Genomic DNA, 16,365 nt, shown 5'->3' on the forward strand with positions numbered 1-16,365 from the left:
GTTTCGTCTTGACAGTATATTAGGATGGAGTCCAATTTAAAAGGATACATAGTAATTAGTTCTTCATTATTGGCAAGTCATTTTGATGGACCGAGTACTATAAAGGGGGAAGAATAGAACGAAAACAGTTGCTGCTTTGGTTTGTGGTCACCACGTCAATGTTTGATGATGCAAAAAATGAACAAGAGAGAGAGGGAGAGTTTATTTAATTTTGAAACACCAATATCTGAAAAATTTATGGCCAAAGGAATGATTCGGAGTTTTACTGAAAAAAATTGACATCCACATAGGTAAAGGGATGTGAAAATTGTCGAACGCTCGGCCAGAGTATAGTTAATTAATAGTAGGTTGATATTATCTAGTGTGACAAGTGTTTTTATTTTTAACTTTTCAAGGGTAAAATTTAAACAGGAGGTATTGTGAGGACATTATTTTTCAAAATCATATCAAAATAGTGATCAACACAACTTTTATTCAATATGTAGGCATCAATACTGATAATTGACGCAATACTGTGCCTAAATTCCTTGAAAGCGTTCATTAAGCAGTTAGACTCGAGCTGGGTCAAATCCTTTTTTATGGAACCCTATAGAGAATGGATACTCCAGCGGAAATTAGCACACCTAGATAGATTATTACAAGACATTTCTATCTGGAGAAGAAGGTGGTCACATGTTGAGGTCAAAAAGTCAGGAAAGATGTCTCTCATACAGGTCTGGGTATTAACAGGGTAAAAATAACAGCTGAAAATTTTTTAGCAGAAAAGAGGATAATTTTGGACGAAATTTTGTTGGCCTTGAGAAAATTTTGAAACTTCTTTTTTCTTTCCAACCGTCTCAGTTGACTCTGTTCATAAATAAGATTTCATGTTGTTCTCCTCTGGGATATTGCAGCAATACCATTTCGGATTGAAAATAATAAAAAGTGTATCCCTAGATAAGATCAACCCTGTAAATAACATATTTATTCACTAACTTGCAATTTATTAATGTTCTTAGTCAAATCATTCCTCCCAATTTAGTAAAACTCAAACTTATCAAGAAACAAAAGCAATATAGTTGAAAAGAATGTTTATCAAAGATGGCAAAGAAAAATGTTAATGTAAGCTGATATGTCACCTCTCAAAGCTATCATATTTTAAATGACATTTTCTCAAGTGTGCATCATCACTAAATGCAATATCAACAATTTTTACATCCCTGATATAATGGCTATATATTTTATTGTATAGTCCTCTGTTTCCCTCGACCCTAAAAGACCTCAAAATTACATTTTGTTAATAAATAATATATATATTTTTTTAATTTGATATATAAAATAGTCTAATATAAGTATTTTCCTCAAATAAAATCCGGAAAAAGGTTGTAAAGGCCATTCAAAATACAGTTTATAATGTGTCTATGATATATTTAAACCAAAAGAAAATATTTGAGATCCTGAACATTTTGAGAGGTTACACATCCGCTCCACCCTAATATATATATATATATAACCAAATAGAGAGCCATATCCAAATAATTTGATAAGAATGGCTTCAAACCCATTTAAATAACGATTATATGTTTTTGTTTTTTTTAAGTCAAAGAAGTTTTATATATAATATAAAAAAACCAGTAGAAATAACTCTATAATTAAATAAATATTTTAAATAAAAAGACAAGCAAAACATTAGCGAACTTTTTTTTTTTTTGTTTTCATTTATAAGTTTTATCCAGATAAAAAAAACTTTACTCTGCTTTATACTTATTATATATACATTTATATATGTAGATCTCTCAAGTAATAACTGAAAAGTTCCGGTTTTTTTTATTGTTTAAAAGAATTACAATGACTCTTTCACCTACAAATTTCTAAAGGCTACTTGGATGGAAATAAGAAACATTCCATATCATTATCGACAAATATTAATTAAGAAAGATTGAGTAAATGAAATTAAAAGAATGTAAAAAAACTTTTTTTTTTTTTTTTTTTAAATTCTAACTGTCATTAAAAATGTTTATTTAAGAAAAAAAAAAGTGTCGATTCTCACCTATTATAATTTTTCCTTAAACCATTACTCCTTAGGACATTTTGCCTTAAACCAATTTTGTCTAAAGCATATTTATCCTTAACATATAAATAAATAAGACTTAAACGTCGCATTTGTTATTTTTGATTAAATTGATGTTCCTTTTCAATATTTTAATAACAATATGTAATGTATATTACTTTGATATATATTAAACTGTTGGTTTCTATCAGAAAAATGATAGAATCTTGCCCCAAAATTTATATGCAGACACCAAGAATGTAAGGAGTTCGAATCAGAGACAAAATAGGACATAAAACTGATATAATGAGAAGAAAAAATATGGCAAGGATTCGAATTGAAGAATTGCTAATCACTTCTCTTGCAGGTCTTGATTTAGTCAGACTCGAGCTTTATCCCCCCTTCTTGATGGAAACCTTTAGAAAATGGACTCTCCTGTGAGGAGTAGTATACGCCTTCTCCTCCGGACGTCTGTAGTGAAAACAAAGTTATCCCCGAACTTTTCTCTGGCCCAAACTAGCACTTTCTTATACAGAAATTCGAAGGTCCTCCTCCCCACAAAAGTTGGAAGGCAGTATAAGGCTGCACTGGCCACAACACCCAAGACCATGGCTGGGTTTATTTTCGTGAAGATATGTCTCACTCAAGCTGCGCCTGAGCTCCTTATCTATAGCCTAGAGGACAGAGAGAGAGAGAGAAGTTTCAAAATGACACTCCTTTGTTGCTCCATTTTATTGGTTATCGTTTGTTTTGTTTGTAATTGAGTCAAAACTTTACCTAAGGAACCTTGAGTAACAAAACATATCTTTCATATATTGGTTGAAGAAAATTGAGAAATAAATTTCAGATGAATTAAATTTAAAGTATGTATACCACTAGATAATATCAACCCTGTATAAATACTCATAATGTGATTACAACTTCATAACAGATCGGGGTTGGCCATTCCCTTCTCTACTTGAATCCAAGAATAAATACAATTGGAACTCATACTATAAAATATAAGGGATAGATTATAATTCTTATTCCACCCAGTAAGCCGATTCAAGACACTCTTCAAGAATTAGACTTTATTTCTAAAGAGTATAAATTTCAAACTAATATAGCTACTACTAACTTCATGACGGGTGAAATTAAATACTTAAATACATTCTATAAAATAATATAATTATCTTATTAATAATGTCATATAATACTAATTAAAAAAAATTTTAAATGAGAAACAGTGCACCGACAAAAGAAAACAACAGTAATTTTTTAATCTATTGTGAGATTACATATATGAGTCAGTAGGTTGTGGACAAATTATATAAAAATACAAATAATATACTGTATAATAGCCAGATAATTTGTTTTTATTTAATATAAGATACTTTACTTTTAATCTACATACCTATGTGGTTACCTATGTCTAACTATTTTAAGTATTAAAAATTATTCTTTAAATGTTGTGACAGTCCCAGGCTACAGTTGTAAAATAAGAAAAATCGTATTCAAATATTTCTTTGTTTTGAAAAAAACAAGAAAACAATCGGAATAAAGAATCTTTAAATATATTTGATTAAAACTCACAGATGTAAGTATGTTGTATTAATTGATAGTGTCTTTATGTCAAACCAGGTCACTTTAATTGAGCAAGAAGCAAAAACTATACACCCCTACACGTCCTTAACCCTTTACGCCCCTATGTGACCTCATATATAAAAATACACATATCAAGAATAAATAAAGAAATGAAGCTTAGAAACAGAACGACTGGCTAGAGAAAAGGTTTTGTTTAAGTTTTAAGTTAGTGATGCATCAGAAAATTGGATCACTTTAATACAAAACTTTGGTGAACTTTCAGTTCTCCTTGATATCCATTTCGTTGTACGGGATGGACAAAAGTCCTGGTACGCTAAATTGTTGTAAACAATCATGAACGTTTATGAAAGTATCAGTTTATGTCACTAAAACACATTATAAGTTGAGACTAAGACAAATACTACAATAGTTTTTATCGGTGGGACTCTTTTTAGTCACATCTGCGGTACAAATTGATCATGTTTAATTATATCCATGTAAATTTTTTCTAACTTTCGAAAAAAAAACAGAAAAACAATTTGCATTTAAAATTTAATTCTGGGCGTAAAGAGTTAAATAACAATTGTACAGTATAATGCCCATTATTTTTATGAAACATCCCATATTTTGATACACTGTCTTTAAGCTATTGGATGAAAACTGTTTTTGAGGATCATATTTTTCTAATAATGTGTCAGTTTTTCATTATTTTCGTGTAACTGATATCGTTTAAAATTATTAATTATTTTACTATCCATTAATATTGTTTTATTTATGTTGAAAACTCACTCAGTGAGGATAAAATTTAGATTTTAAAATCTAATCAGTACAAAACGGAAATTTACTATAATTGTTTCAATTTTCTTCGAACCGTTTATTATTTTATATAATTACATTTGTGCATCCAGCAGAGTTTTTAATTAGAGCTGAGCTTTTAAGAACCCCTTGAGAATGAACTGTTTTGAACTATAACATAAAAATAAATATTATTATATGATAATACATTGAAATTTTATAAATTGAAGCATCATGAAAATTATAGGCATTTATTTATGAAAAAATATAATTTTATTTTTTTTAATTTCTAAGTAAAATTCAATATTGTTTAACTGTTGTTATTTATGAGAACTCGGTCAAAATACTCTCTTCTCTTCTATGTTCAGTTCTGCGGTCGCTTGCAAATCAGATCTACCAGTTTTATTTCCCTCCTCCCTTATTTGACACACGGTGAATATATCTAAGGTGTGCCAATAAGAAACTTGCAACTTTTTTGATGACATCCCATCAGAGCCAAGTTCAGTGTTACTGAGTTGTGTTCAGTCATAGCTCATATTATTCCAAGAATTATATATTTTTCTAGAGATACTATACGTATTTGTGCTGTGACAACCTATAAAATTCCATCAGGTGTCGATTATTTTTGTATACTTATTTGGAAATTTATGTTTGAACATATTTTTTAATTCAAAAAAACAACTTTTTTTTTGTTAATAACTTCAGTACTATAATCGTCAGCGAATAAAAATTTACATTAATAGTAGTGTCTGATGAGAAAATAAAATACTATATTTGTTGGAATTATCGAAGTTTTATGGATTTTTCCCCTAAATTGGTTCCTCTCTGACATCACAAGTACAATTGTAAACAAAAACAAAGGAATATTTAAATGACACACGTTATATATAGTCACCTTGATTTCCTGTTTCGTTTTGTCGATGTCGTTATACATGTATTTCTTCATGATTAGTTTGATGAAATATAGGATACGTTCTTCAATAATTAAAATACGAGTATATTATGTTATATTTATATTTAAATTGGGAAAGAAAATAATAACAATACACAAACGCAACTTTTCATCTGTTTCATATTTTTTCATAAGTGTTTTTTAAGGCTATTATCAAAATTTTTATCAATTCCTATGTTTTTGATTATTATGTAAAAAAGAATAAATAGCTAGTTTTAAAAAAAAATGGTTACTGTCCACCGATACAGTTGTACAGTTTATGTTTAAAACACACCATAAAAGTGTTCATGTTGGACTTTAAAGACAAATACATATTTACATATATATTATAAGATCTATTTATTTTCATAATTCTACTTATAATATGCATAGTAATTATTCGGGTTTTTTTATAAAGAAAAAAGATGAGATGGCAGTTATAAAATAGTATTAATCCTATTGCATTGATTCACATCATCACATCACCCAATGCCTTTTGTAGAGTGGAGAAACGTTGAAAAAATTTCCAAAAATACAACCATACATTATATAGGGGGTCGAAATTCAGAATTTTATAAATATTGGGAAGGATTTGGGAAATTTATAATACAATGGAACACTATTTCATGCCAAATTGAATGTATTTTGAATGTTTCCCCAATTCAGAACCTTTAATCTGGACATGGGGCATCGAACCGACTTCCTGTCAATCGACTGTTTGACACTGCCTTTCGGAGTAAGAAATATTCTTGCTACATACAAAAAATAAGTCAGTCCAAGTCTACATATAAAATTATATACTTTTATTTAATCCATATTTCCTTTTACCTTATTAACTTATTTGCATATAACTCATTTAATTATTTTAGACAAAAATTAATGGGTTTTAATTGATGCAGACTCTCGTGGGAGTGTTATAGGACTTTTACGACAAGATAGGTTGAGAGCACTTTTATTTTTTTATTTGAAAACTTTGTTGAAATATATTTAGTTTAAGTTAGTAAATAGTGTTCCTTCATATATACATATTTTGGAGATTTATTAAATATTTTTTCCATTATTACTTTGATTACTGCAATAAATATATTGGGATCTTTAAACTACAATCAAATCAAATGGTTCCAGTTTCGACTTTATTGAAAAAACAGGTCCTTGCAAATAAAATGTTGTAGTTTCACTTTAATATTGTATTATGTATCAAGAACGAAACAATAATATTTTAATTTTATCTAAACTATTATTAATCATCTTTAATACCAAATTAATAGTTCATTCTCTTTAAAAAAAAACGTAGAATGATCTTGTCTCCACGGTTACAGAAGTAGATTATAAACTTCTGAAGCTCACTTCCTCTTGTTTATATTTCACACAAATTATTTATATACAAATACACATGATCTGCCCCTATATTTAAAAAAAATGAATACCGTTTGGGATGATAACAGCTTAGCTGTTATATAGTTTCATGAAATAGGGTAAATTAGACTATAAATTAACCGTATCTAGTATTTATTTAGGCAGGAATGACTACGACTTCGACATATAATTATAAAAGGACTTACAATTATTACTCTCAAACAAATGCCTTGTGCTACTCGACATCTTTCATCTGCTAGTGATTACTTTTTACGTTTGGTGTTCTCTTCTAGATAACAAAGATAACAGCTTTATAAAATAAAATAAAAAACATGAAAAAATTACTTTTTTGTAGGTTTAAAAAAAAAGTATGTGGACCCATCCACAGTGTTCAAGGTAGTTAAAAGACTGAAAACTGTCACTGAGAATGGTTCAGCATTCCATTATTATATATTTTTTCCCCTCTCTGCCAATTTATCTTTTTTCAAAATTCGAAAAAGTTGATCGAATCACCACAAAAACAACACACCCTTATATATTCATTGTTATGAAGAGACATGCTATTAGCTAGCTGTTATAAGAAACTTCATAATAATTCTTTTTCCATTTCTCTTGGTCTCATTTCTTCATTTTTGTTCTTCTTTCTTTGCTTTTCCTTTTGACCATTCCTCTCTTTGTTGTCCTTTTGTGTGGGTATGTGATATATATACATATATAGAAGTAATTCACATTATCAAAAATACCTAAATGCTTCAAAGCGACCCACATACCTGATACTATTAAACACATAAATACATTCATTTATCTCTCAAGACATGAACAAAGGGCAGACATAATTTAATAAATTTGATTATGCTTTTAATCTCATTCTTGGATTTTATTATTATTATTTTGTCATTATAAATTAATCATTCTGACGCAACTTTTTATTTTATTCTCATCATTAGAATGGTTTTTTTATAGAAAAGGGATGTAAATATATGGATACAGGCTAAGAAAAGGTCTAGTGGACTGGTAGTTGGAAATTCAATTGCTAAAAAAATCACTGTGTATTACCTTTGATGAGTAGAGTCATTACTCATCGAAGGGTAAAATTATAAAAAGTATTCAGATCTTTATTTATTCGCAGGCACCCATTTTTAATGGGGTATTGGTCATAAATATCTAAAACTACCGGTAGGTTGTTTAGAATATTTTCCTTATTGTATGAGTAATTATATACAAGAAGAAATGAAAAACAAAGGAAGTAATACAAAGTTAATTGAGACGTTATCATCTGTCTTGAAAACTCAGAATGAAATTCTTACAGTTATGTGACAAATTATTTTTTTCTCACACTCTCATTGATACTAAAATCTCCATAGCGAGTCCAAAATTGAGGAAAGAGGAGGTGATATGAAAATAACATCATGATATTGATGGCAACATTTTCAATTTGTCATTTGTATTGTCTTTCAAAAAGTGAGTGGCTAAGGACCTTCTCCTAGTGGTGCATCTATGATCATCAATTGTACTTTTGAAGGTCATTTGAAATGAAATCTGTATAGCTAAAAGTTACTCGCGAGTATTAAAATAATCACCTAAATAACCGGTTATACCAGAATCTGAAGTTCAATAACTTGTGCTTAATGCAGGATATAGACAAGGGGTTTCTCAAAAAAAAAAAAAAAAAAAGGTAAACGTCAATAAAATATATTTGAAAAAGTCAAAGGTCACAAGGCATGGGTATGTAGCGGTCACAAGTTATGACTTAATACAATATTACTCTGAACAAACAAAATATGGAGGTTGAGACTTTGGTTCAAGTTAATACTTTGAAAACTTGCGAACCAACTTGATCACACAATCTAAAGACTAGAGAATTGACTTGGGCTCGAAAAATAATACAAGCAAACCCGACTTGGATTCGAAAGGCATTTTAATTTTTTCTATAGATATAAAGTGTTTTATTTTTTGAGAACTTAAACTTGACTCCATAAATATATATAAGGACTAGGACCTGTGAGCAAAGAATTGAGACTCAACTTAAATTATATGAACTATTTCCCAGGTGTACATATTTATTGTATATTTATTATATGTCTAAGTTGAAATCACTTCTCTTTTTCAGCCAAACCGAAAATATATACTAAATATTTAGAAAAATAAAATTTTTAAGACCCATGTATCATAAAATATTTTATTATCTTGCTTAGGGCAGACCATACATTTTTGTAATAGATTTTGCTCCTAGCGGAATTACTTAGAGTTGGGTTGACCTAGAAACACCAAAATATAACTCAAATAACTTAAATCTACATGTTGTCGATTCAATATATGTATCAAAAGATTATAACAGCCAGAAGTTTTATAAAGAATTGTATTTTAATGAAACAAGTCAACTGTCGTCATAGCCCAGCCTAATTTCAATAATTTAAAAAATCGTATTTGATTTACTAATTTAAAAAATTAAACCAAATAATATTTTTAAAGGAAAAAATAAATAAAATTTTCATTGCAATTGATTCTGACATTCAATTGTTAATATAATTTAATTTAATGTATTGTACCTTAAAGTACAAATATACATCTTCTTTCAAATATAATAAAATAAATTAGTTATTACACTACCTAAGTTTAAAAAATGTTCTTACTCTGCCCTAAATCAATCTACTTGATATTAACAAAAAATATAGGAGTTAATTGGAATGGTTAAGAAGTGAATTTGCATGTAATAAGCGAAGCAATATTTTCGATGCGTCTTATTGAATATTTAAAAAATCCACATACATATGTATAATCGAATATCAAAATTTAGAATTTTACGTTTGTGAAGACAGTATTTCTAAATTGCAATAATTTACAGATGTGGTTTTATTTTTATTAATAAAAAATATCAATTAAAAAATAATATATTCATGTGTGTTACTGCTCACAGTGATTTTTAAGCAGAAATAGGCTTTAAAAAATTCATAAAATACCTTTGTATTTAATTAATTTACATAGTTTCAGGATTCCAGATTTAAAAAAATTAAAATCCTAACCCTATATCCAGAATTAAAGGCTTTTTCTCACATAAGTAATTTAAGAATATGCTTTAAAATTATATTGAATTTGACTTTCAAAATGTATTTATTCTAGAGAAATTATACTACAAATTCGTTAACAGGATATACATAAATGTAGATTGTTGAACGAAGAAATGAGTTATAATACTTAACAAATACCTCTAACAAAATCGCATTTTCTACGTTGGTTTCTTCTACCTTAAATATAATAATGCAATGCTTCCAATCGTACATACTCTCACATACTTGTTCTGAATACAAATCAATCCCACAATCTTATTTCTTACAAAAAATTGCAACATCTTTAAAAATACAGTCCACCTTTGGGCAAAATGTAATCTTATTTTTTTTAAACTTGAGCAATATTAGACAGCATACTAGACAAAAAAAAATATTAAAGCAATATTTTTAACTTATGCAAATGGCGTGTTTAAAATAGTTTAAAAATAATTGTCTACAAAAAATGTGTTTGTTTTTTAAATATGCGTGCATTAAACTATGCACATTATGAGTTAGATCAGGACTTCTCAATAGGCAGGCGGCGGGCTAAGCCAAGCATGCAAAAATTATTTAATAAAAGTAAAGGAGTAAAAAAGTTGGAAAAATATGAATTATTTACTTGATGTTGTTATAATTTGCTTTTTTGGCATAACTGACACGCTCTACCCTTTAATCTTGGTAAGGGGTGAATCAATTAACACAAATTGTTTCCATTGGTGTTTGGTTCTAACCATCTTTTTTTATCACACTCCTGTACGTAAGCCTCCACACCAAATCATTTACTAATAAAATTGATCACACGACCGATTTCAGTACTGACTGATTTGATCCTATATTTATATTGATTAAGGATGTGGGCACGCTACCTTCCAAACCCGTTGACATGCAAGATGATCTGTAAACACTCCAATAATGTTGAGTACCCATGATTTAGATAATATCCCGCTTTAATATAATCTTAGATATGAAGTACTTTTAAAATTTATGTTTGTAGATTTATTCCAAGGATTTAATTCAGAAATAAACGTGAAGTTACTTGTTTAATCTTTTTAGGCATTCTTTTTATGATACAAATTGATATATCAGGGCTCAAGGAAAATGTGTCAAATTTTGTACAAAAAATATCATATAAATAAAAAAATTGTTATTAAACTGTATCTAATTTAAATAACAATTCAGTTATTTAAATTAAAAAATTATCATTTCAATAGAAAGGATTTTCAAATTTGGAAATTATTCATTTAATTAAAATCTATTTTTTAATTTATCTCTTAATAAAATACATCTCTATTTGTTGATTAATTCATTACATGGACACTAAAAGAGCATTAAAATACCATCTTTTCCTCCTCCTTCTCTGAGTATGTGAAAAATTACGTTTTGGTTGTAGGTAATTAAGTAAAGATATATCTTCCTTTTTTTGGCCTGTTTCTATCTACCCTCTCTTACTTACTCCTTCTTATATCAAGGAACATACAAAGTATGTACTATGCAGCATAAAAAATAAGTAAAATCTTACACAATACAAAACTTAATATATGTACATTCTTTATCCAAAAAATATATGTACATATATATGTTTAGTGCTTTCTAAAAAAATGGTTTATTCCTTCATCATCTATATCTCAAAAATACTTTTTCATGTATATCCATGTTTAGGTATAGCCCCTCTACCAAGTCATTCATTTATTTTTATTTTTTTTATTTACAGATCTATAGTCAAAACCTTTCCCCACTTCAACGACTAGTTGAGGACGTCAACGATCAGGCATCGGATTTTACAGCTAATAATGTGGCTCTCTCCAAGCAAATTCTATCAAGACTTGAGGATATTAATACAAGGTAATCCTGTGTAACATGTTTATTAAAATCTGAACACTTTGAATTTTAGACTTCAACAGGATATAATTTATTAATTAACAGTAGAATTTCAACAAAATCAATAATATAAATAAGTGTGCGTCTGAGCTCTCTCAATTATTAATGTAATAGCCCTTAGGGGTAACTAGGGGGTTAGGGGTTCTTTCATTGTTGTTGTCAAAAGTGGCATCTCCAAACTCACAAGGCTCTTTCCACCCATTTTTGATAAAATTTTGGACAGTTTGGTGTGAAACCTACAGATCTTTTTCATGGACTTTACGGAATTGGCCTGATTTTTTTACTTTAACTCATCGGTATCCAGTTTGGTATTTTTAACAGATCCTTTCTTCCTCTCGTACGTTTCAGACGTTCTAACAGCGTAGACGGTGGTCCTGGAGACGACCAACTGCTTGGATTGTGTGAATGGTAATTCGTCGATTACATTCAAATATCCTTTTCTGAACTTGTACATAAACTAAAGAGCTCAGTTTTTTTGTTTTTTTTGTAACTAATTTTTTATACTATAATATCTCGAAATATGAATTAATTTCAATCACTAATTCTTCATAAATTATTGAATTAACAAGGACTCAGATTTCACTGTGCCACCCTTTACGTAGTAAGACTCTACTAAATTGCCACATATCTGAGAGGGCTATGATTTTTGAGTGGAACAGACTAATTTTGTCCTTTCAAGAAGTTCGATTTAAATCGTTCCCAATGACCAATTCGGTTCTGATCAGTTTCATTTCAAATTTGCTCTTGATTAGTTCTATATATGAATTGTTAAAGACCTCGTGAGTGTTTTAAAATCGTAAACATAGGCTTAAAATAACGTCATATGAAGTTAAATGTATTTGATAATTCTACAACCTATATATTAGGATAAGGGAGAAAATTGGTCCAAGAATTTAAAAACAATTAAATATCAGTTTAAGGTAGGAGATTGCAGTCTGGACCAAATATTTACCCAAATTGTGCCCAGAATAAAAAACCCGATTTTTTATTATTGTTGTATCTTTATTTATTAAGATGGTGTTGCACTGATTAAGTATAAGTAAACATTATAGTATACATCCACTCCATCTTACCTAGGAATCTTCTTTGAAGTTTATATACATTAAGTATATTTCCTTCTTGAGGAACGACCGAGGGTGAACCTACCCACATTAAGTTCGAGGGAATCATTTTCCCAAATCTTGTTGTCCATTAAACTACGTCCTTTCATTATTTTTGTTGCACATATGCAACATAACAAAAAAACAATTGTTAAATTTAATTTTCAACGAAAATGTGACAAGTTAATACTCTTTTTACATCTGCAATACTACTGTTGATAAATAGGAGTAGAAAATAATTGAGATTGTATCAGAAAACACGATAAGAAAGTAATTAGAAGAAGAAGAAAAATCCTGATATGACTTCTAAGAAACTTTTTCCACATGATAAAATTATTTTCAAGCCAAAACAGAAAACAATCATTTAAGGGGTAAGATTGAAACAGAAACAAAATCGTTCTGGACTGTTTCTCAACACAAGTTGTCATCTATTAATGAGTCACAAACATATCAATTATTTATCAAAAGAAGTCCATTTTTATAGCATAAAATTATGCCCTTTGAAGCATTCCCAATATGTTAGGGATCAATCAATCATTGAAGTTGAAATCAAAACAATTCACATGCCGTTGAATGTGAGGTTTGATTATTGCACACATGTACAAACAAACTAACAACAATCCCATGGTAAGAGTCAATTTAGACACAGCCCTAATACTAACGTATTTACTACATATCAGATTCATTAAAACTTCACAATAAAAAGAAAGGCTTACCTAAAGAAACTGGTTAAAGGAAGAAATTTTATGTCCTAAAAAAGTATAATGCTTTAAAAAAATAGAGAAAAGTTTATGTTGTTTTCCAGAAGGGAAAAAAAACAACTTTGAATAATACGACCTTTATTTTATAGTGTATTTTTTCTTCTCCTGATTTTTATAATAATTTATTTTTACCACCTTCTTAAGATAAAAAGTTTTTTTCGTATATTTTTGGAGTATTTTTCCCCCAAGTGTTTACTAAAACTTTTTTTTTTTTGAGGAGTTATATTTTTAGGCATACAGGGTGAGGATTTTAAATCCAGAATATGTACGGATAATGTGTTTTACAATTTATTTCCCAAAAAAACTTGAATAATTTACAAATATGTTGCTTTTAGATTTAGGGATCCATAGGGACGTCAATCCCTCAAAATTACCTACAGCTTTAACAACAGCATGCAGACTATCCCTAAATCTGCACAGTCCCTTGATGAAGAACTCCTTGTTCATGTTGGCCACTGCCTCGAGAGTGGCAGCCCACATGGAGTACGCAATGTTATTGTCACATTTATTGAACTGTCTCTCCAAAACACCCAACACATAATAAAAGGGATTTCGATCTGTCTATTGTCCTTTTCCCAATACATACCGGATGTAGAAAAATACTGAAATCTGCCTCTAAGTAGTCATTAAAATACTCATAATTGATCGGGATAATGTTGTAAATATAAAATTATATTTTTTACTACAACAATGAACATTAACTATGAATTTGCCCTCCATCAGCCTTAATCACAGCCTCCACCCGCCTTTGGGACTCCTTCTTCACTTAGGAGACGTTTTTATTTTTCATGATAATCTATTGCTAGTTAACGGAGGTCTTCAAGCATCAATATTCGGGTGGTGGACTTTACAGGCCTTTTTCTCAATTTGCCACCTAATGGAGCAATGCATTGGATTCAGATCTGAGCTCAGAGGGAGCAAAAGATTCTTTGATATGAGTTCATGTTGCTACCCATCCACCCTTATTTAATTTTTGCAGTATGAGCTGAGCTCCTTCCTTCTGAAGTACGTACGTATCCATGTTGGGCTTCGTCATGGTCTTGGTGGTCTATGGGACCAATTTTCCTTCAACACCATCAAGAAGTCGGCCATTGGTAAATGGTATCCAATAGAAACCCAATTGGATAAATTTTTTCTACAGTTAATGACACAATCCCCAACATCATCATAGAGGCTGGATGTTTGGTCTTGGTGGCTATCCGGATTCTGTTGTCAGCCTTTCCAAAGCATAGTACTCGATTATTTTGCTTGTTGTAGACGAGATCAACGGTGAAGGTCTTTTCATCAGAGTAAAAACTATTCGGTTTCTGTTGTGCTTCAGATCATTCAAGAGTTATTGACATCACTGACGACGGAGTTCTTTTTGAGTGGCTTCTCAGTTCTTCTAAGCAACCTTCGTCCAGCCTTTGAGATGCCCTTGCCCACAGTAAACTAATGCACCTTCTTCTTCTTCGCGTACTCTGACATCTACATTGTTTGGTTGACCTTAAAGGCACTCATGATGTCTTCAGGCTTCACTTTGGTGGGTCTTTTACTCTTGGGTTTGTCTTTATGATTGTCATTATCAGAGAAACGATTTTTAACCCAACAGAATATAGCCTTGCTGACTTATAAGGCCTCCAGAATGTCAAAAGTGTTCCTCCCGGAGCAGATTAAAATTACCTATGATGTCTCTTCTTTGCTCCGTCGCCACAGATACATAATTTAGATCTACAACATGAACCTCAATCAAAGGCTTAGAATCTAAGCTATTCAAAAATAATCAAAACTTAAAGATTTAGTTAACAACACCTATTCAAAAATGTATTTTTAGAAGGACTCATTACTTTTTCTACATCCGGTAAAGGTGATAAAAAGGTTGGATTTTCTGGAATAAATCCAGTTTCCAATTATCTGACTTGGAAAAATTGAACCAATTATAAATTCCAGCATGACATTGTATATGTTAAACTCAATTTAAGCTCTCTAGCTTCATTATCTATGGAGCTATTTATGTCCTTGAGAGTGCACCTGGGATGGAGGTACAGAATAATGATCACGTGGTATTCGTATTCAAAGGACATCCCAAGGATTTTGTATTTTGTGTTATGCACTTTTGTGAGCTGAACCTAAAGATCACACTTTCAATTATCTCGATATCACAGTTTTGAGGCTCGGAATATGAATGACTCACAATCAGGGCATTCCACAGGCTTTTGAGGGAAGGAGGAGAAAAGCTTATTTTAATTTTTGGGAAAATATTAAAATAGAAATGAATAACCTTTTTTAGATAAATTTTGACATAATTTTTTTGTTATTGAACCAATAGTAGTTTTAAGGTTAACTATGACAAAATTACCAGTTTTTGGGAGAGTTAAGTCGCATCCCTGTTAAAAGGGCTGACAAATATTTAAATTATATACTCCTTGAGTGTCTAAAAACTATAATCCCATATATTGAATATCATTGCTTTCTGAATAAATATGACAAAATAAATTATATTCCGGGTTCGAAATAGTACTTGACATTTTGCGAAAATTTAAATGAATTATATTCATTCTAAAGAAAAAGGAAATTTGATCAAATTAGTTATCCAGAAAAAAATTTACAGTATTAACACTCGCTTGAAAAAAAAATTGTAGACTAAATTAACATCGATATAGGAACTAAACAATCGTGATCTGAAATTTTTAGAACACAAAAAAAAAAACAGTAAAATAGTGTTTATTTATTGAAATATGCATAAATATTAGTTTTAATTTGACATATGTTAATAAAATCATTTCTGACCTGTGTCAAATCAGTCTTGCCAACTGAACCCTTGTGAATATGTTCAACAAGTAAGCTGTTTAAGCAGGAGTCTCTAGGGGTTGACATTAGATAAGATTTCATTTGTTTCAAGGCTGAGAAAGATCATTCACTTATT

At 29.8% G+C, this 16,365-nt stretch overlaps 1 protein-coding gene across 7 annotated transcripts in view; it reads left to right on the forward strand.

Moving 5' to 3' along the window:
* LOC121129164 (dystrophin) overlaps nt 1-16,365 on the forward strand; it is a 371,133-nt gene that overhangs the window by 294,893 nt on the left and 59,875 nt on the right. For all 7 annotated transcript variants that reach the window (XM_071893614.1, XM_071893615.1, XM_071893616.1 and 4 more), the window contains one exon: nt 11,433-11,563. In XM_071893614.1, the coding sequence (XP_071749715.1) occupies nt 11,433-11,563 (131 nt within the window). The remainder of the gene's footprint in view (nt 1-11,432; nt 11,564-16,365) is intronic.

The sequence above is a fragment of the Lepeophtheirus salmonis genome, chromosome 14 (genome assembly GCF_016086655.4).
Source record: "Lepeophtheirus salmonis chromosome 14, UVic_Lsal_1.4, whole genome shotgun sequence".
NCBI lineage: Eukaryota > Metazoa > Arthropoda > Copepoda > Siphonostomatoida > Caligidae > Lepeophtheirus > Lepeophtheirus salmonis.